Below are 20,677 nucleotides of genomic sequence, written 5' to 3'. Positions count from 1 at the left end.
CCACCCGCCCGGGATCAACTTGATGTGATTGGAAATGCCGAATTTAGCCCTAAGCTCCGCCAATTCCTTCACCGTCATCACTGACCGTAAGGCTCCAAGTTCGAAATCTGGTGATTTGGTGAAATCGGATATGGAGTCAGGGTTACGTGGTATTATCTCCTCCACAAACAGGAAGGTTCCATCCTCAACGATGGCAGGAACACTCTCCCCATGAGAGGGAAACACCACTACCAAGGGAGCAATACGACTCCCCTCGCCGGCTTCAAAAGGTATGTTAGACATGATTCAATGTAAAGAAAAAGGATAACAAGCAAAAGGGAATGAGGAACGATGCAAGTCGCTGAAACAAGGAGTAAAAAAGTTTTGCAAAGAAGATGAATGAGAAGCTATTGCTTAAAGAAAAGGAAAGGTTTGGAAAAGTTTGAAAACCAACAAACCTTCCCCTATTTATAAGGTTTCAAAGGCACCAGAATCGAAACGACGGGTCATGATTAGCACATAGATCAAAACGACAAAGCAAATTGAGAGTCACACCTAAATCGATGCAATACGACGGGAAACAACGTCATTATGATTCATGATGTCACTTCTTCTTTTGGACCAGATGGCTCCACAGACTTCCTAGGTAATTCAAAAAATTCAACATATGCGGACCTTAGAAGGCCACACAGACCTATCTCCACAACCACGACCTCAACCAACCCTATAAAATTAAATTATGAACGACGTTGTCCGCTCATCGACCTCGTCCAGGGGAACGACCTCGATAAACGGATGGAAACTGTATGGGTCAAAATCCATCTTTAGTCAAAAAGGTATTAGTAAAACATTCCTGGGATGCCACACGTCGAAGTAATCTAATTATTAGCAAGGGCTGTGGTCAAAGAGTTCGCAAGTCTGAAGTCGAGGACTTATCATCGAGGCTGAGGTCTAGCATCCTTAACAGAGCTGTAATGGCTAGTTTCAAGATATGATACATAAGAGAATATTCTAGTGAATATTCTAGTGAATATTCTCTGCACTTGTACTATAGGATTTTTGAAACATGTTCCTTATAAATAGAAAGAGACACAATGATCCGGGACATGTGATATTTATTTATAAAAATACAATTTGACTTGAGAAAGAGAATCAGATCTCTTTACAAATATACAAACATCACCTTTTTCTAAAATTCTTGTCTACACTTTTCCACTAGATCTGAGAATAACTCAAATATTTAAAGGATTGTTCATCACTCATCATTGTCGGAAGGAACAACATTCATTGATTCCATCCTTTCTTGGGTGACTCATTTATTCTATTTACTTAAATGCCATCTATTGTTATACATTAATATTGAATGCTACGTTATTGCTTAGAGGTATTATTGTTAGCTAAGATTAGCCCTCATTTATATAAATTTTATTATTTGAACAAGAGCTATAATTTTTGGTCAAACAATTACTTGTTTCCATTATGTATTATTTTATGCGTAAATCTAGGATATCTTATAATTAGTGACATATTAATATAAAATAAAAGCCTTAGAAAATCTATATATTGACAATTACATTTAAATTCAAAGCTCAAGCTGGATTTAAAGAAAATAATATCCGTTCTTCATGCAAGTATAAAAATAGAAGACAGAGTGCACAATGTCAATCTATCTGCCTAACTTTTATCCATTCAAGAAGAAGAAAGATTGCCCATGCAAATGCGCAGTTAAAAGAATTCGATATTCGTAAAAACACAAAACTCAAACGGAAGAAAAAATGGAAGCAAGCGGTAAATATTTTTTTTAAAAATAATTGGGCAGTGTAAAATTGAAGAAACAGACAAACAAATGCTAAGTGGGTAAACAGTATATAATGTCACTCACGCACATGGCGGAAGGAGTAGAGAGAGAAAGAGAGAAGAAAGTGGATGCAGCTGTTAATGGTGTCTATCTTTTGTACTTTGGAGCGCGATTCGGTCTTCCCGAAGCAAAAGCCAAATCCTTTCACACCTTCGCTCCCCTACTCGTGACTTGTATGACAATATGAAGCTAAACGGCGTTCTTCTGTTACCTTTAACGACCTTATCTTCAGATCCTCTTCGTCCTTAACCGCAACGGACCGTCCAAAAACCCTAATATGCTTCGCCGAAATGCTGTTACAAGGTCATTTTCACCTTTTTTTCCCTTTTTCTTCTGCATGTGACGCGATGGCGGATTTGTTGTTTTTGCGTATCGAGCACTTGATATCTATATAGATGCGCCTTTTTGGATCCGGAAACTTTCTGAATTTTGTGCCTTTTTACATACAATTGGCTGAATTACAGTTGAAATTGTTACTTGTTTGTTTCCTTTTCGTTCGTTTTCGTCTCTGTTAGCTTACTCTGAACGGTTTGCTCAAGCCGCCTCTCTTTGTTGTTAGATTTTTTACTGTCAATGCGCATTTTGTTAGATTTGAGTTATAGTTCCACGTGTTTTTCTGTTTCTGCGGATGTATATAAAGGCGAGGTTCCAATTCTGGACAGCTGTGCACACTTATGATGAAAATGCATCAAATTAGGAAATGTAGTACTAGTATCTAAGTATCTAAACTTCCTGATTATCAAATTCTCTAAAGTCCTAACGCTTCACTAAAAAAACAGAAAAAAAGGTCTACTTTTGATTTCGAAGCCACTGCTCAAACAGAGAAAGCTTTGATTTTGATGCACTGATTCCATGCCATGAGTTGATGCTAGATCTATTATTAGGAGATAATAAGTTTTCCTTAACCCGAATGTTTGTTAAACCTTTAATGTTGCTTCATTTGGCTTCAAATGCATGCTGCTCCTCCAATGTTTAATTATTACCACAGCTGGCCCCCTCTCACAGGATTAAGCTTGTTGCACTATCTAGTTTTTCAAGAAGTGGAACACATCTTAGATGACATCCTTTACTTGATAATGATCAAGCCTTGTTTCCGTAACAGGTGAGGCTTGTACGTCCACTGTGGTCTATAATAATTCTGAAGAATCAGATAGGAACACCGTATCCCTTGGTCCCTGAAACACTATTTGCTACATACTAATTACCCCCCTCCCCCCCCCCCCCCAAAAAAAAAAAAATCTGGATCTTTTGTATCGTGTCTTTGGACTTGGGGATAGAAATGATGATTTTATCTTTGATATTGCGGGCAACAGGCACTAGTCATTGTGGCCAATAAGTTTCTATACTTCCGTGTGAAAAAGCTATTGGAATTTGATTTTTCAGAAGTACATTATTGTAGTGTGGGAATAGAACTGCTTATTGCCTCATTTGTCATGGATATGAGTTCTTGCATTCCTACGACTTTCTGAGAATTTTGTGTTTCTGTTTCTCTGCAGAAGCATACAAGTGGATATTGTACGTCCAGACTAGAGATCATTCTGACAATGATATTTATTTTGTAGCGAGGCTTGGTGCTGGTCTTTCATTCCTTTTTTGATGGTTAGCATTTGACGAAGGATAGGCCAAAGAACTTTAGGATTGTGAAGAGTTATAACTCAGCAAAGATGCTGTTCAACAAAGACATTGAAGGTCTGCATGATGATGGATTTGATGGGTCAGTTAATGAGACTCAGATATTTGCAGACGTGTTCTTCGGAAATGAGAGCAGTACCAATAGGTGTCCTGTGGCCGGAGTTATCAATTTTGAGGGCGACATTACTAGCCAGACAGATGAACCTGGACATTTGTGTGTTGAGAATTCCGCATTGACACTACTTCATGATTCTCGTGACGTAAAGGAAGATTCTAGAGAAGACCCATGTGAAAAAGAGCTAACCAATATTCATGTGGAAAAGGAATCTGACCCATTAACTTCTTTGGATAGAGTACCTGCAGATATATTACAGCAACCTTCTTTCTGCCCTTCTCAGAGTGTGATATGTCATATAGTTGAATCTTCGAACCAAGGTGTTAAATCAAGTTCGTATTTGCAGAAGTGTCACGCTGTGCTGGACCAAAGTCACATGCTTGGTGAAGTGGATTCATCAAAATTAAGATCGTCTAAAATAGAAGGAAATGGATGGAAGGATGCAGCTGGTAAAGCAATTGCATCACCTGCTTCTCAGGAGAGCTATGCAACTAAGTTGTTGGTTGGCAGTGCCGCAAAGCCGTCAGGGATTCGTCGACCACCCAAGCCAAAGTGGAGGGACCATTGCTTTGTAGAACTGGATGAAGCTGAATTGTCAACGATTAAGGGTTCTCCAAATGACCCTCGCCCTCTTCTCCGGTACCACATCCATCGTTTGCTCAGAGCAGCAGGATGGGTAGTTGGAAGGCGTAAAAGAAATAATAAATTTCATGGAATTGGGGAGTATGTTTACAAGTCACCTGAAGGAAGACCAATCCGTGAATTCTGGAGGGCCTGGACCTTGTGTGGGCAGAGTGTGTTTACTTATGCAGATTGTATTTTGCCAGAAATGGATTGTAGGTTGTGGTCTGATGTGCATCAATTTTTGAGTGACCTCTCTGGTACAGTGATGGAGATTGAAGAAAAACTGGATACCTTGGAAACAGCTTCTGCATTGGCTCGGCTTTGGTGTCTCCTTGATCCCTTTGCAATTGTGGTGTTCATTGACAAAACATTACGCTTTCTCAAAGAAGGAAAAACAGTTAAAGCCAAAATGACTTTGGTCACCACTCCTATTAAAAATGACACGTTAAAGACTGTGGGCGCTGCAGGAAACCTGTTTGCTGAGAGGTTGTTGCAGAACCAGCCTTGCAGCTCTTCTTTAGTCTCAGATAGTGCATTGACAAGTCTTGAGGGAGATAAATGGATCCACAAGGAGTATGGTGATGAAAGTTCCCTCAACTTAACAGACTCACAGATGGGAGAAGGCAAATATCTGAATGGCGTATATTATTATTATCCTAATGAAAGATCTATGTGCTTGAGTGATACTGTCAGTGGCGATTCTAATAAATACAGGAAGCTCTTGGGAAATGGTAAAGATGTCCTGGATTTAGCTCCTTTACCAGTTTGTGGGTCTGAAAGCACCAGTGAGCATGCTGGATCTTGTTTGTTTGAGGTTCCTATTAGTTCAGGAAATGCACTAAGCTCGCTGAGGGGAGCTAATACTGTTCTTACTCAGCAAGATAGCAACAGTATACCTCTTGCAGCAAGTTCAGTCTTGAAAAGGAAGGCCTCAAAGAAATCAAAAAAGTTATCAGAAATGGAATTTACTAACGGCTGCCAAGATGAGAAGTTTGGTACATCTTATAATAAGAGTGGATTGCATGAAGTCAGTGGATCTGATTTACAAATACATTCAAGGCCTAAGGGATATTTAGTAGACTACCTGGGGAGAGCTAGAGGTCATCAAGGGCAGTCCTTCCGTAGTTCAGAGTCTCAGGACAATACTGAACAGAGCAATTTTAAGAAGTTTAGGCAGACATTGGCTAGTTCTAAGCAATTGAGTCAGTTTAATGTGCACATGAAGTTCAACTCTGGGAATATTGACAATGATAACTCTCTGCGAGGAAATATTGAATTTAAAGCAATTACAAGTAAGCGCAAAATTGGGTCAAAGAAACTTAAGACATGTCGTCTTAGTGATGACGATCTCTTAATCTCAGCTGTAATTAGAAACAAGACATGCAGGTCTGGCAAGAAAAGGGGTAAAACTAAACCGCTGAGGAGAAGGAAGAGCCAGAAAAGCGGTTGCAAGTTGCTATTACGTAGCCTCAACAAGGGTGGAAAGCACTTCATCGAAGCAAAATGGCCTACCTTTGCCTCAAGAACAGTGTTATCCTGGTTAATTCATTCTGGGGTTGTTTCCCCAAATGAAGTGATCCAGTACCGGAACTTGAAGGACGATTCTGTGGTAAAAACCGGCATAATAACTAGGGATGGAATATTCTGCAATTGCTGTGACAAGGTGCTATCCATCTCTCAGTTCAAAAGTCATGCTGGTTTTAAGCTCAATCGTCCCTGTTTGAATCTTTTCATGGAGTCTGGTAAGCCATTTACCTTATGTCAGCTGGAGGCTTGGTCAGATGAATACAAGGCACGGAGAGCTCTTCCTCAAACTGGCCAAGCTGAGGAAAGGGACCAAAATGATGACAGTTGCGGGCGATGTGGTGATGGTGGCGAGTTGATATGTTGTGATAATTGTCCAGCTACCTTTCATCTAGCTTGTTTGTTCACACCGGTTTGTCTTTTGACCCTTTTCACTTGGTTTACTATCTCTAGCCAGTTTGGTATTTTTATCTTGCCTTGAGTGCATTCTTTTCTTGATCAACATTTATGTTTAACCCGTTTGTAAATTGTAAAATGTCAAAGACCCGTCCTTATGCTTTATGCATGCGTTTCATATATGGTTTAGCTGACATTATATTATGAAAGTATTTTTCCCTAGGAAGAAACTATACTTGCCTGAAACAGTTTTCGATCTGTCTTATTCTTGAAAAATTCGGTTGTGTTTTATCATCAGAGTGCTGGTGAACAACCAGCATCAACTTTCTAAATAGGCTATCCCATATGTAGCAACAGGTTCCTTAGACACCCTCAGTGACCAACGTAGAGTGGTGGTTAAGTTTATTTTGAAGAAGACAGTAATTGACCTCTCAAAGTTGCCATTTATCTGTTGAAGGTGAAGCAGTATGATATGCATTTCAGAAGAGTGCGGAAGCCCAAAACTAGAACTACTAAATCTTTAACAAAATTCTTCTCCATGTTTTTTTTTTGCTAGCTTTTTAAAAAACTGTTGAAAGTGGTCCTGGTAGCCGTGATCTGATGGATTATTGATCTGCCGTTCTTTGGCAATCAATGAAGTTTAACATGTTCGGTGTCAATTGGGACTTCAAGACTTATGTTGGCCTCTTTTTAAGAATCTGACAAGTTTTCAAATGCCAAAGCTTGTGTTCTACATTTCGGTCTTTTAAGACAACAACAACAACAACGACCTAGTGAAATCCCACTAGTGGGGTCTGGGGAGCGTAGTGTGTACGCATACCTTACCCCCCTACCCCGAGGGGTAGAGAGGCTGTTTCCGAAAGACCCTCAGCTCAAGAAGACAAAAAGAAGACGAAAAGAGGCAATCTATCAGTACCTTCAATAGAAACCATAGAATAAAGAACAACATCACCAGAACCAGAAAATAAATGAAAAGCAAAACAATAACTAGTAGATAAAGCACATCAAAGAGGAACGAAAAAGTAGTGTGAAATCAACATAAATACTAACGGTCAAAGATCAAGTCCTAACAGACTAGCCTCACTCTGCGGCGCCATAGAGATATTCTCAACTACCTCCTAACCTACAACCTTAATGCTCGATCTCCACAACTTCCTGTCTAGGGCCATGTCCTCGGTAATCTGAAGCCTCACCATGTCATGTCTGATCACCTCTCTCCAATACTTCTTAGGCCGCACTCTACCTCTCCTCATGCCCACCAAAGCCAGCCGCTCACACCTCCTCACTGGCGCATCTGGGCTTCTCCTCTAGACGTGCCCGAACCATCTGAGCCTTGCTTCCCGCAACTTGTCATTCATGGGGGCGACACCCACCTTCTCCCGAATAACTTCATTCCTAATCTTATCCATCTTGGTGTCCCCGCACATCCACCTCAATATCCTCATTTCAGCTACTTTCATCCTCAACATTCGGTCTTTTAAGATTTTCCAAAATTGTGTCTTCAAGCCCTATATAGTAATAATCTAGGTTTTCCTGATTGAGGTTGTTTTCTGACCCATATTCTGTTGTTTCAGCCACTTTTGGGCCAAATATCTTATTTCACATGTTTTCCTATTCTATTGGTACTTTACCTAGTCATTTGGGGATTAGTTTTTTTTCCACCATATGAACTGCTGCACTTGTTAGTTTGGGCATATTGATGCAAATTCAGTTTATTTAAGAGTTTCTTTTGATTTTTTGGATTTCAAGAAGTTTTGATGCTGTTTGCCTGTTTCAAATGGAGAACTAAAGAGGGTGGAAGCCCTTTTTTGCATGAGTCTTTACTTATGCTTAATTTATTGACTTCTCAGTTGGTTGACATATTACCATGTTTGAAGTCCAACTGAATTATCTTTGTCCAGCTTTTTGGTACGTCTCTTAATTCCTAATTGTGACTGTATTTAACTTTTGGTTGTGACATAAATCACTTTGTTGATCTTTAGCAAAAGTCACTATCTTAATGATCAAGAAAAATCAAGTCATTTTGTTAAAACTAACAATCACATATTCTGTCATAATGGTGGTAATTATGAACTAGTTAAAATCAAAATCAGTCTCGTAGAGCGAGCATAAAAAGTTAGCTGGCATAATGTGTGGATCCACTCTTGGCCTATATATAGGCCTTAAACTTCAAGGAAGACGGCTTAACTTGTTTGTTGCTATAGGTAAACGATACTTTGGCTAGTATGATTTTGCTTATCTTATACTTTATCATATAGAAGACCATCTCCATTCCTTGTCAAAAAAAAAAAAAAAGGAAAAGAAAAGAAATCTCTGTTATAAATTGAATCAAACAAAAAATAATGGACCTATATCACCATGTCTTCCAGGTCCCAGTATATGATCGTTTCTGTGAAATCAGTTAACCCTCTTTTTTCTTACTGGCTAGTATCTAAGATGATTAGTGTATTATTCACGTTGCTGCGGTACTTTTTTATGCCCGTAATGCTCGATTGCTTTTGAACTGGTTTTGGTGAAATCGATGGTAGTGATTTGATGTTCTGATTCAGATAATTTGTATTGTCTTTTCTGCTTGATTGTTTGTTTTACTAAACTTGTTTTGACTTTTCTGCTTGATTATTTGTTTTACATTGTTCTTCTTGCTTTTTTTTTTTCAATTCTCGTAAATCGTACCATGTTCTTCTCTACAAGCCTATGTTATATTCATTTTTTTCATGACGGTGGTGTCCGGGCCAGCTTGCGCGTACCTTGACTAATTCTACGAGATACCTGCTATCTCCACCAGTAACAGGTACCAGGTAACTCTGTCCACCAAGGCTTGAATAAATGAGAAGAATCAACCTAGTGTTTTTTGTCTCAGTTGAGTTTTGAACTTGAGACTTCATGATTTTCAACCCACTTCATTGACCACTAGGTCACACCTTTGGGTGCTATATTCAATTACCGATGTTGTTGTGGTTTCTGTATTTGCACAAGGCATGCATTTACTATATTCCTTCTAAAATATCATATCCATTCATATGGCCTGGTTTTCCTTTGATTTTGTTACGTATCATACATTGAGTACTTCATTTTGTTTGAAGATACTGGACAAGAGATATAGATTCTAATTGATTTAACTTTATCATTTCTTGTTTCAGGAACTTCCTGAAGGGAGTTGGTACTGTCCACAGTGCACTTGCCGGAAATGTGGGGACGTGGTTAAATATAGTGAAGCATTGAGATCCTCCAGTGCATTAAAATGTTCACAGTGTGAGCATAAATGTGCGTACTCCCATGAACTTGACTTGATTGGTCTTTTTGGTTTCTGTTCTTTTCCCGTTGTAGGCCTTCAAATGTCCGAATATTGCTATTGGAGCTGTGTTCACTTCTTACCATAATGCACGGTCCCAAATAATATTAAGTTTTTGAGTTTGGCATACTTCACAAGTCTCAATCAGAGAGTTGTTTTCTTTCACATATTTAGTTGTGTCATTTTGGGTTTTGGTTTTTTTTGGGGTGGGTGGGTGGGTGGGTATGTCTTCCTTCCTATTCCTTGTTTTTTTCTGTCACTAAATGCCTTGATGATTTGTGAACAGATCATGAAGCATGCAGTATGCTAAGGGTTACAAAAGGTGGAGAGGCCTCTGATACTTGGTTCTGCAGTGAAAGCTGTCAGGAGGTTAGCTCGACACCTCAGCTTTACATCTGCTATTATAAAACAAGCTTGCTCAGTGATATAGGTCCTGAATGCAATTAGCGTACATCAAATGAATCAACTTTTCATGTTTTTGTCTCTTTGAAGGTTTTAATGTGGAGTTTTGAAATGCTATCTGATGGTTATTAGTTCCTTTTGCATGCGATATGACTTGGCGGAGAATGTGATATTACTGTTATTTTGTTAATGTATCATCTAAGTCAGTCTATACTCTACACAGAAGTAACAGCTAAACTAAGAACAGGAATTCTTGCACCATGTACAGTAATATTAGAAAACCTGTGTTTGTTTACTGCCAGAGTACTATTCTGTGGCTTTGAAACATCAGTTACAAGTCTAGCCTTGGATTAAGTTCACCTGCTAGATCTTTTCTTTGATAAGTGAATTTAATTTTATCATGAAAGAACTTCACCCAGTTAAGTCTTCTCTTCTTTGATGGTTTCCCTGAGGTTCTGAAATACTTGTATCATATTCATGTTTTTGCAGTTCTCCTAGTGTCCGAAAGTTTTTCAGTATGCATTAGCAAAATGCTTTGAATGTGGCCCCACTGTTATTCTGTATTCTGTCGCGACCCAAAATCCAACTAGTCGTAATGGCACCTAACCCAAACCCGCTAGGTAAGCCAACTGACAACTATCCAATTCCAATGAAATCAATAAAACAATTAAATAGAGAAGTTAACTGAATCTTATACATTTCCCAAGGACCGGTAGTACAAATCATGAGCTTCTAAGAATAAAATTAACAAAGCGGGTATGAAATAAATACATCATATGTTCGAAAAGTACATAAATAGAGTTTTATGAATCTAAGGCTACCATGAACAAGAGGCAGCTACAACCGGAACGCAGGTACGTCTTCAAATCCGGCTCCGGTCGAACACAGCAACATCAACAGCCAACATCTGCACGCAAGGTGCAGAAGTGTAGTATGAGTACAATTGACCCCATCTACTCAAAAGTAACAAACCTAACCTTATGTTGAAAGTAGTGACGAGCTGGAATAAAGGTCGGGTCCAACATCCAATAGCCAACAACAATTCATAGGAATGTAGAGCAAGTAATAAAAGAAGTAACTCGGAGATAAAATGCTCCGCTTTTTCATAATTTCCTGAAAAATAGTTTCGCTTTTCAAGTATATCAGTGAAAACCCAAATCCTTTACCGAAATCGTCGAAAATATGAATAAGTTACAAAACTATACATTTTTTCCAAAAATCCTTTCCACAATAAATAAGATGTTTCATTTTCTTTCCAGGTAGCAAGTGTGAAATACCTCTCTATGCCCATATATCAATGTGTGAGAAGTCATGAATGACGTGATACCGTACAGCATGAGTAAAATGCGTCTCTATGCCTGTATGTCATCTGTGCATGCCAAATGCGATGCGACTCAGCGATAAAACCATATGCATACTCATAGAGTATCAATTCACTCAGTCCTCTCAGTCCTCAGAGCCATTCCTCCCAATCACTCGGCACTCGCACTCACTAGGTACATGCGCTCACTAGGCGTGTGTACAGACTCCGGAGGGGCTCCTTTAGCCCAAACGCTATAATCTGCACGGACAACTCATGTGCTGTACGGACAACTCACGTGCTATAATATCATTATCCAAATACGCACGGACAACTCACGTGGTATAGTGTCAATATCCTCACAATCAGGCCCTCGGCCTCACTCAGTCATCAATCTCTCCAGTCTCTCGGACTCTTAATGTCATGAAATATCAGTCCAAAAATAATGATGTGATGTATCAATAAATAATAACAGAGGCTGAGATATGATATGCATGTGAATGCGTATGACTGAGTATGTAATGCAATGAAAGCAGATAGCTCAACAGTGTTGGATAAGCGTGTAGCCTAGTCATGGATTCTAGCATGGATCACAGCTCAATAGCTCAAGTACGTAGAAATTTCATGGTTACAAGTAAGATCATGTAACTACATAGTACCACAGTAATAACGGAGTCACAATTCACATGGTGCACGTCCGTCACCTAGCATGTGCGTCACCTCAATACCAATCACATAACACGTAATTCGGGGTTTCATACCCTCAACACTAAGTTTAGAAGTGTTACTTATCTCGAACAAGCCAATTCCAATACCGAGCAAGCCAAGCGATGCTCCAAAAATGCCATCTCGTGCATACCAACCTCCGAACGACTCAAAACTAGCCAAAAGCAACTCAGATACATCAAATAATGTCAAAGGAAACAAACCCATCGATAAATGTTGAATCTTTAATCAAAAGCCCAAAATATCCAAAAAGTCCAACCCGGGCCCGTACCTTGGAACTTGACATAACTCACAAAATCCGACAACCCATTCAATTACGAGTCCAACCGTACTAGTTTCACTCAAATCCGACCCCGAATCGATGTTCAAAACTCAAAAATTCACATTATGAAACTTTAGGCTAAAACCCCCAATTTTTCTCTTTTGGAACCCTCAATCAGATGCCGAAAACGAAGATAGATTCATGATATAAAATCAAAAATGAGTAGAGCACTTATCCCAGTTCATATGGTGAAAATTGTTTCAAGAATCGCCTCAATCCGAGCTCCATAACTCCAAAAATGTAAAAATGGCTAAACCTCCGAAATAGACTTTATAATCACTGGACGGAAATACCCTACGCGATCGCGGGACATACTTTGCCATCGCGAAGAACAAATGCCACTGCCAACAAAATACACTACGCGTTGCCACGTGAACGTGATAGCTACTGGTACTAAGGCTCCGCGAACGCGATGAAGAATTCTCCAGCCACCCAGTTCCTGCTCAACCCTACGCGTCCACGATACCCCATGCACGAACGCGAAAAGCAATTGATCCAACCTTCTGCGATCGCATACCACCTGCCGCGTCCGCGGTTAACAAATCCACCCGTAGACCAAATAACTCTTCGCGATCGCGAAGAACACTAGGGGCATCTGATGACAGCAAAAACCAGCAATCAAACATGAAGGAAAAATGATCCGAAATCAATCCGAAATACGCCCGAGTCCCTCGGGACCCCGTCCAATATACCAACAAGTCCCATAACATAACACGGACCCACTCGAGGCCTCAAAACACATATAATAACATCGAAACGACGAATCGCACCTCAATTCAAACTTGATGAACTTTGAACTTTTCAACTTTCATAACTCGTGCCGAAACATAGCAAACCAACCCGGAATTCCCGAATGACATAACGAAGCTATTCCAATTCCCGGAACCACAATCTGAATCCGATATCAAAATGTCCACTCCCGGTCAAACTTTTCAAAAATTCAACTTTCGCTATTTCAAGCCAAATTCAACTACGGACCTCCAAATCAAAATCCGGACACGCTCCTAAGTCCAAAATCACCCAACGGAGCTAACAGAACCATCAAAACTCCAATCCGAGGTCAAATATCAAAAAGTCAAACTTGGTCAACTCTTACAACTTAAAACTTAAACCATGAAATTCATTCTTCCAAATCAATTCCGAATAACCTGATAACCAAAATCGGCGATTCACATAAGTCATAATACATCATACGGAGCTACTTATGCCCGTAAACTATCGAGCGAAGTGCACTTGCTCAAAACAACCGGTCGGGTCGTTACATAATTAGAGTCATTAGGAATGGCATCATGATGGAATAATATTATTCAATCCGTTGACCGAAGATTTTGATTAACCAGAAAATATGACAAACCTTATGTGAACTTCTTTAGAAAAGGAACATTACGAAACTGTAACATGGTTAATCTATAGTTCGTTTAAGTAATCAGTTCTCTAGGCGGTGCTGTGTTTGATGAGAACACAAAATCTAGGAATGCCGAGTATTGCTGAAATAAATACTAACTTCATTGCAAGCTTGATAATGAATTATTTTGGTTGTCTTTTGAAAACTTAGGGTTTTTGCAGGTATATGAAGGTCTTCGCTCTCGAATTGGGCTCATTAATCTTCTGACTGATGGCTTGTCATGGACTCTTTTGAGGTGCATTCATGGTGACCACATAGTTCATTCTGCTCAGCGGTTTATTGCTTTGAAGGCAGAATGCAACTCAAAGTTAGCAGTTGCCCTTACGATTATGGAGGAGTGCTTTCTTCCCATGGTGGATCCGAGAACAGGCATAGATATGATACCCCATGTAATATACAGCTGGGGGTGAGTAATTTCCGTTTGACATCAGCTTTTATTGCGTGCTGCTGTGCTTTCCTGTGTGGTGTATCACTTATTTCTCCACTTTCTTTTATAGCAGTTTGTGGAATTAGCTATAACTGGTTTTTGCTGAACTCCCTGCACTTGATAGCTGAGGCATTGTGCCTAACGTTTCTTGTTCATTTAGTTCTCATTCAAAATAATTGAATGGAAGGGTTAAATGGCAGGTTTAACAATAAATTTATGAATAATAGGTATATTTTATATTGAAATGATAGAGAACAACTTTATAAGAATTTTTTTATCTGAAGCATTGTGTTCTAAGGAGTATGGCAATACGCAAACAAATGGATGGAGTTTCATCGATTCAATGAGCCAAAACAGATGGAAACTTTTTTCCTGTATCCATGGTGTCATTTGACTAGTTCATATCAATGTTACACAATACAATGATACTTAAGTGGTGCTGTCAGACTGATCCTTAAAATCTTTACAGATCACAACTTGCACGATTAAATTATCATGGATTCTACACAGTGATCCTGGAGAAAGATGACATATCAGTAGCGGTAGCATCAATAAGGTAACTCTTTACCATCTTGAAAGAAATTGCCCTTTATCTTGCTTATTCTATGAACTCCGTACCTCTAAGGCAATGTAGATATTCTCGGTGCATATGCATCTTTTTTCGTTTTCCTTTGTGTTCTTTTACCTTTTGATTGCAGCATGTTTCCTTTGTTCATTATTTAAAAAAAGTGACAAAACGAAGAAAATAAGACATTATTGGAATTGAAACTTTAGAAGGAAAAAAGTCACATTTCATTTTCAGTGTTCCATCTTGATCTGATCTTTCGGTTTGTATGCTATGTTAGTGTTTCTTACTGTAAACCTTTCAATTCAAAATATGTTAGTGTTTCTTACTGTAAGTAAACCTTTCAATTCAAAATGTATTAAGTATTGCCTTGTCTTGTGAGTATTAAAAGTGTTTTCTCCTATCGGCTGCTTAAATTGAGAGATTAGACAGTGGTTTAGTATCAGATGCCTATACACATATTGCCCACACATTTTAGGTTGTTTCTTTTGGTTGTTGCTTGTTAGAAAATTAATTCTTTTTGGAATTTCTTAGAAAAAATGTTCAACTTTTTTCATCTGGAGGTTTCTTTATAACTGGTGCATTCATGTCTATTAGGAAAGGTGCTTTGAAGAGAGATATTAATAGTTGTTGACTGAATTCCTAAACTATCACTATCCAATTCCTACATTTACTATATGGGGATGTCACAAGGAGTTATAGTTACGACTTTGTTCCCAGATCCTCGATCATTGATTATGACAACCCGTGGGCAATGGTGGATCTATGTTTTGGAGGTATGGGTGCTTCAGCACCCATTGACTTTGGCCAAATTGTCTTATGTATGCATAAATAATCTATCTATCTATACTATATTAAAAGCACGAAGGCTCTTTGTGAAATGTCGTTCGCCTTTTTTATCCCTTAAAAATAGATTTTACACTAGACAAAATTGTCATTTAAATTATTTTCCTAATATTTAGGAGTTTGAAATTAGCTAAACTTTTAATTATTAAATCTTTCCTTATTTGAACTGTGTAGAAAATTTTAACATTAAATTTAACTGAACTTTCCCAACATATGTTCTCCTTAACATGTTCGATAATATTTTAGTTGTCCTAAACATGGTCTCCTTTTTTGCTTTTGCTTTTTCTATCATTAATAACTAAAATAATCCATTAAATAATAATTTTATAGTAGATAAATTTGTTAACAATCATTTTACAAACAATTTTCATTTGACCAATTGAATCTAGGCATCAACACGAACTCTATCTTCTCATACAGAAAAAGCACTAACTCATCAACATAAATAATTGGAGGCATTGTCATATAGGACAAAATTATGAGAGGAATTCTAATCAATCTATTTCGAGAATATGGTGAAAAAAACTAATTAAAGAGATAAAATAAGGAATTTATCCATTATTTATTATTATTACTATTATAAAAGTGAGAGAACTAAAAATAATCAGTTGATAGATCCAAACGTCCACGAAAATTTGAACGATCATTTTATTCTTCAATCAAACATTATTCCTAAAATATTTTTGTATTAAAAAATAATTTTACATTATAATAAGTACTACTATTAAATATAATTTTTTTTTTTTGCATAATACTGAAAACTACAGTCAATAATTAAAATAAATAACTAAAAAAGTATTTAAAAATATAAGAAAAGAGATAGAGAGAAAGGTGGTTGGCAAGAGTCAACATCACTAATCATTCTATAAATCCAAAAATTACAAAAATTCAAAAATGAAATGTATGACTAACTTTTTTTACCTTTTGAAAGTAGAGTTCTTATTTGATAAAATTATAATAGTTGTTAAATATGTAAAACTAAGAATGAGATAATATTAAAAAATTGCATAAGAAAATTATTAGCTGTTTTCATGAAAATTGAGGGAAAATATAACTCTTTGAATTAACTAATTAGTAAAAAATTTATTTATAAAATTCATCATACAAGTAAATTTATTTTTCAAGTTGAAAATTAATTATTTAATTTTTTTAATAAGAAGATCACTAGCAGTGAAAGTTATTGACTATAGTATAGTATTAAGAGTGAAATTACCAAAAATAAAACTTGAAGCAATAAGGATGAAATAGCAAACAATAAAACATATTCTAAATTAAATGAATTGTCATTAATTAAACTTTCCCCTCAACAAATTACATCTTCCTATATTTTTTTTAATATGTTAAGTTACTTAAAATATTCACTCAACATTAGTCATTTTTCGAATTTATGTCATACTAATAAATTTTTTTCTATGAGGATCAACCTCTTCATTTTCAAATCTCTAAAAGACTTTTATCAACAAAAAAAATCTCTAAAAGACCAAACAAAATAATTTATTTAATTTGACAAATCTTTAAAAAATCATGATAAAAGTATTTTTGTGTTATTCGTTTGTCTTCAGTATTAGGTTATAATCTTTTGTACGATATTCTTGCAATAAGTTCTTATAACTTATACTTTTCTAATAAATTTTATTTTATAACTCGTACTCATTACTTAATAATATTTATACTATTATTTAAAATAATTTATTTGTTGATATGAATTCACGCGCAAAGCGCGTACCCTAAGACTAGTATTTTAAAAAGTCTATAAAGTGACCAATAGCACCCACTATGATGAGGTCCCAGTGGGTGCCCATAGTGCGGAAAGCTTTTGTAGAGCTCTCTTCTACAAAGTTCTTGGTTCAAATCCCTCTGGAGGGGAATTCCTTTCCTTATTATCACCTATGCTTGGTTCAAGTTGTTCCCTCTATTTTTCTCATGCTCTATTCAAAATTTTCAAGAAGTAAGATCCTTTCTTTTCTGTTTCACTTTACGAGCAAATTCCTTAATCAAATTTATTGTCCATAGTTAGGAGTGAAACACATAATGTGTAATATTAAATGTTTAAGAGTGAAACTTTATGTTTTATACTTTTATTGAATATCTTTTTGTAACTTTGTACTGTTGTTTAGTTATTAAATGTTAAGTAAACTATTTTAAATAGAGCAATATAAACTTAGTCTCATCTTATTGTAAATAGTTGCGTGAAATCAAATTATTGTATTTGGAATACTTTTATCTGACGTAAAAACTTCATAAATTTGACTATTCCGTATTTACTTTGTATGTCTAAACCATTAATTTGTTGAAGTTGTAATTATTAAGATTGAGATAGAAAAAAATCCCAAGAAGTTTAAAGGTGAATAATTGAATTAAACAAAGAATATTTTTAAAATGAGATATTCTCTTCACCAAATTATCTATTTGACAGGCCATACTTGTTTCAATGTCTTTCATATTTTCTTCTAAATTTATGCAAATATAATTTGAATGAATAAAGTGAAAAAAGCTAAAGCAAACAGAACTTATTTAGTTTTGTGATCGTTTGTCTAGTTATAACATAAAATCCTAGTAAATCAATCTGATTTAACTCAAAAACTGATCGATCTGACCCAAATGAATACCCATGTTTAGTTTTTGTGCCACTGTGAATTTACACTAATATCAGTGAAGTTCCCACAATTTATAAATTCTGGATCTGCCACTGTCCGTGGCTACCCTGCTGGCTGTTTGAAGAAACTGTCACTAAAATCAGGACAAATCTTTCTTATTTTTTTTCCCATCAGGACAAATCTTTCTCTGAATCAGAATTTTGGTTCTTATGCAGGATCCATGGAGTAACAGTTGCTGAGATGCCCCTTATTGCAACATGCAGTAAATACCGTCGCCAGGGAATGTGCAGGCGCCTACTGAATTCTATACAGGAGGTAATTTGACCAGGAAACAGTGTTTTGAACTCTGGGGGTCCCGCACAGTTTTTTACTTATTGCCAGGCGGCATATAAGCCCTTGGGAAATGGGCGTAAATCCCATGATTTTTTTAATAATACTAATTATTAGTAGTATGAAAATAAAAAATAACAAAAATTGCATTAAAATTATGTATGATTTTAAAGATTAAACAAACCGTTGAATGATTTAACATAAATGCTTAACATGCTAATAAACATATGATAGTAGTGAAGTGTATAAGATATCATGAGATACGAGTCAGCTAGAACATCTTAGCAACCCAAATATCAGAAGAAAAAAAATATCATAATTTATATAGAATATGAGATTTGTACCATCCTTCCGAGTGAATAAATCTAAAAGCATTTTATTATATGTTTCTCTTCAAAGGCTACTCTTATCAATATTAACTTTCTGATTTGAGACGCAACCAAGTTCCGAATAAATCAGAAAAATGACATTTTGTCTACAACAACAACAACAACCCGGTATAATCCCACTAGCGGGGACATTTTGTCTAATAGGAATAATTTACAGTACTTAATATGACTCTAGCATTGTTCTAAGTTAAGAGTTGTGCCAGAATTCTGACTGATTTTTCCTTTAGTGATGAAAGTTTCTTCTGATCTCAAGTAGTTCCTGGTATAGCTGGATCTGATAGATGTAGGTAATCTTGAGTCTCATTAAGTTGCTAAATCTGGTCCGTAAAAGATCATCTATCTTGACATGGCAAATCTCCTTTTTTCTTAAAATGCAGAGAGAGAGATGGAAGTTGCCTACTTTCTGTGGTTATGAACTGAGTCTAGTTTATCATCCCTTGCTTGTTACATACACTACCTTTTCCTCGACTCTCTGGCTTTCAATGCATATCATCTTTTATCCAATGTATGCTTATCAGTTTCCCTTGATCATGGCTTCTAGATGCTAAATTGTTTCAAGGTTGAGAAACTTGTAATATCAGCTATTCCAAGTTTAGTGGAAACATGGACAGCTGGCTTTGGCTTTGAACTCTTGGAAGATAGCGAGAAACAAAATCTAAGTCATATCAACCTCATGGTGTTCCCGGGAACTGTATGGTTGAAGAAGTCTTTGTTTCAAGCTGCTGAGGCAGATCAACTGAGTGGTGAGTGCTTAGTGTTTGTTGTTCTTCAATTTCAAAGAATTTTTTTTTTTAAACATAACAATCTGGCGAGATACTAAAAACTGTAACTAATATGTTCATACCTGAAAACAGTTCATCCGGGAGAAGCAGCATCCTGCCACGAAAATGGCGTCGCCATTATTGAGCCGATTCAACATCATTTGCCATCTCAAGATGCCAATGCAGGAGCTGATGTCAGACACCTACCTCAGTCTGAGAGTTTGCAATTCAATGAAGATCAAGGTGGTAATAATCTTGATGGTCAATTTTCCAGGACCTCCCATGAGGAATCAGCTGTATGGTTTATGGAAAACAAGATTTTCGATATAGAAACTCATGAGCCTGGGCAAGGTTGTGAAGGAAATATCTCTAATAAATATTTAGAGCCTGAAACTGAAATCAGGAAGTCGGACTCTAATAAATTGCAACTAGAGGAGGTCCCAGATGTTCATGCTCTGCGTGGTGAGTGCTCAAAACTCTCTCAGGAATTATCGGCCGTGACGTTTAGCAGCCACCGGGAAGTAGGTTGTAGAGTAGATACTTTGCAGATACATGAGGAAAGACAATTTTGTTTAGATGAAGTGTCACAGAGAATTAATGTATTCCAAGGGAACGGGAAATGACATTGATTATTTTTTAGTTCTTGTGCATAATGCTAGTGGACTTTGTCAAAGGGAAAATAAAAGAACTACTATGAGGGTAAAGAATAATTCAAGACCGATGAACAAAACTTGAAGAGAAAAGCAGAAATAGCCCCCAAAAAGAATCAGCTAGCAACCCCTAGACGCATTGGAGACTAGTTTAACTTGTAGAATACTCCATCACGCTATTCCTAGTGATCTACTTCTTATGATAATATTATTTTGTCCTTCTCTAATTATCAATTTTAACAAAACATAATAATTATCTTCGTCTAATATGAGAAGGTTGACTAATAAGCTCTATGAAAAGGTTAACCTCGCTCACTAATAAGCATTGCGTATAGAATTTTACCCGGCATCACCAAGTGTACGGTTTCCCCTCCACCACCTCTCTGTTAGTTGTAGTATTTTTTTGGTAAATATCACTTATTTACTTTGGTAGCCGAAAAAATATATAAATTTAGTATAATTTTTGTACATAACATATAAATATATATATATATACAAAAAAATATATATATTTTAGCTATTATTTTGTGAGCGAGC

General features: G+C 36.8%; 1 protein-coding gene across 2 annotated transcripts; it reads left to right on the top strand.

Annotated features, from left to right (window-relative positions):
• Nucleotides 1–1,817: 1,817 nt before the first annotated feature.
• On the top strand, nt 1,818–20,129 carry LOC104225324 (increased DNA methylation 1). 2 transcript variants are annotated; one of them, XM_009777102.2, is made up of 9 exons: nt 1,818–2,140; nt 3,400–6,144; nt 9,269–9,392; nt 9,707–9,789; nt 13,737–13,981; nt 14,472–14,558; nt 18,226–18,325; nt 19,271–19,472; nt 19,584–20,129. In XM_009777102.2, exons 2-9 carry the CDS (start codon nt 3,502–3,504, stop codon nt 20,111–20,113), a joined length of 4,014 nt encoding a protein of 1,337 aa, XP_009775404.1. In that variant the 5' UTR covers nt 1,818–2,140; nt 3,400–3,501; the 3' UTR covers nt 20,114–20,129. The 2 variants fall into 2 exon arrangements, with proteins under 2 accessions (XP_009775404.1, XP_009775403.1); XM_009777101.2 differs by having other exon boundaries at nt 3,334–6,144.
• Nucleotides 20,130–20,677: the final 548 nt, after the last annotated feature.

This window comes from Nicotiana sylvestris, chromosome 7, assembly GCF_000393655.2.
Source record: "Nicotiana sylvestris chromosome 7, ASM39365v2, whole genome shotgun sequence".
NCBI lineage: Eukaryota > Viridiplantae > Streptophyta > Magnoliopsida > Solanales > Solanaceae > Nicotiana > Nicotiana sylvestris.
Note: the sequence above shows the minus strand (reverse complement) of the source record. Positions and strands in the feature narration are given on the sequence as shown.

What these genes read in the sequence shown, in the direction of transcription:
- LOC104225324 (XM_009777102.2), top strand. Translation starts at nt 3,502, where the DNA reads ATGCTGTTCAACAAAGACATTGAAGGTCTGCATGATGATGGATTTGAT. An exon ending in TACTGAATTCTATACAGGAG is followed by an intron (nt 18,326 to 19,270) that starts GTAATTTGACCA and finishes CATGGCTTCTAG; the next exon opens with ATGCTAAATTGTTTCAAGGT. An exon ending in TGAGGCAGATCAACTGAGTG is followed by an intron (nt 19,473 to 19,583) that starts GTGAGTGCTTAG and finishes ACCTGAAAACAG; the next exon opens with TTCATCCGGGAGAAGCAGCA.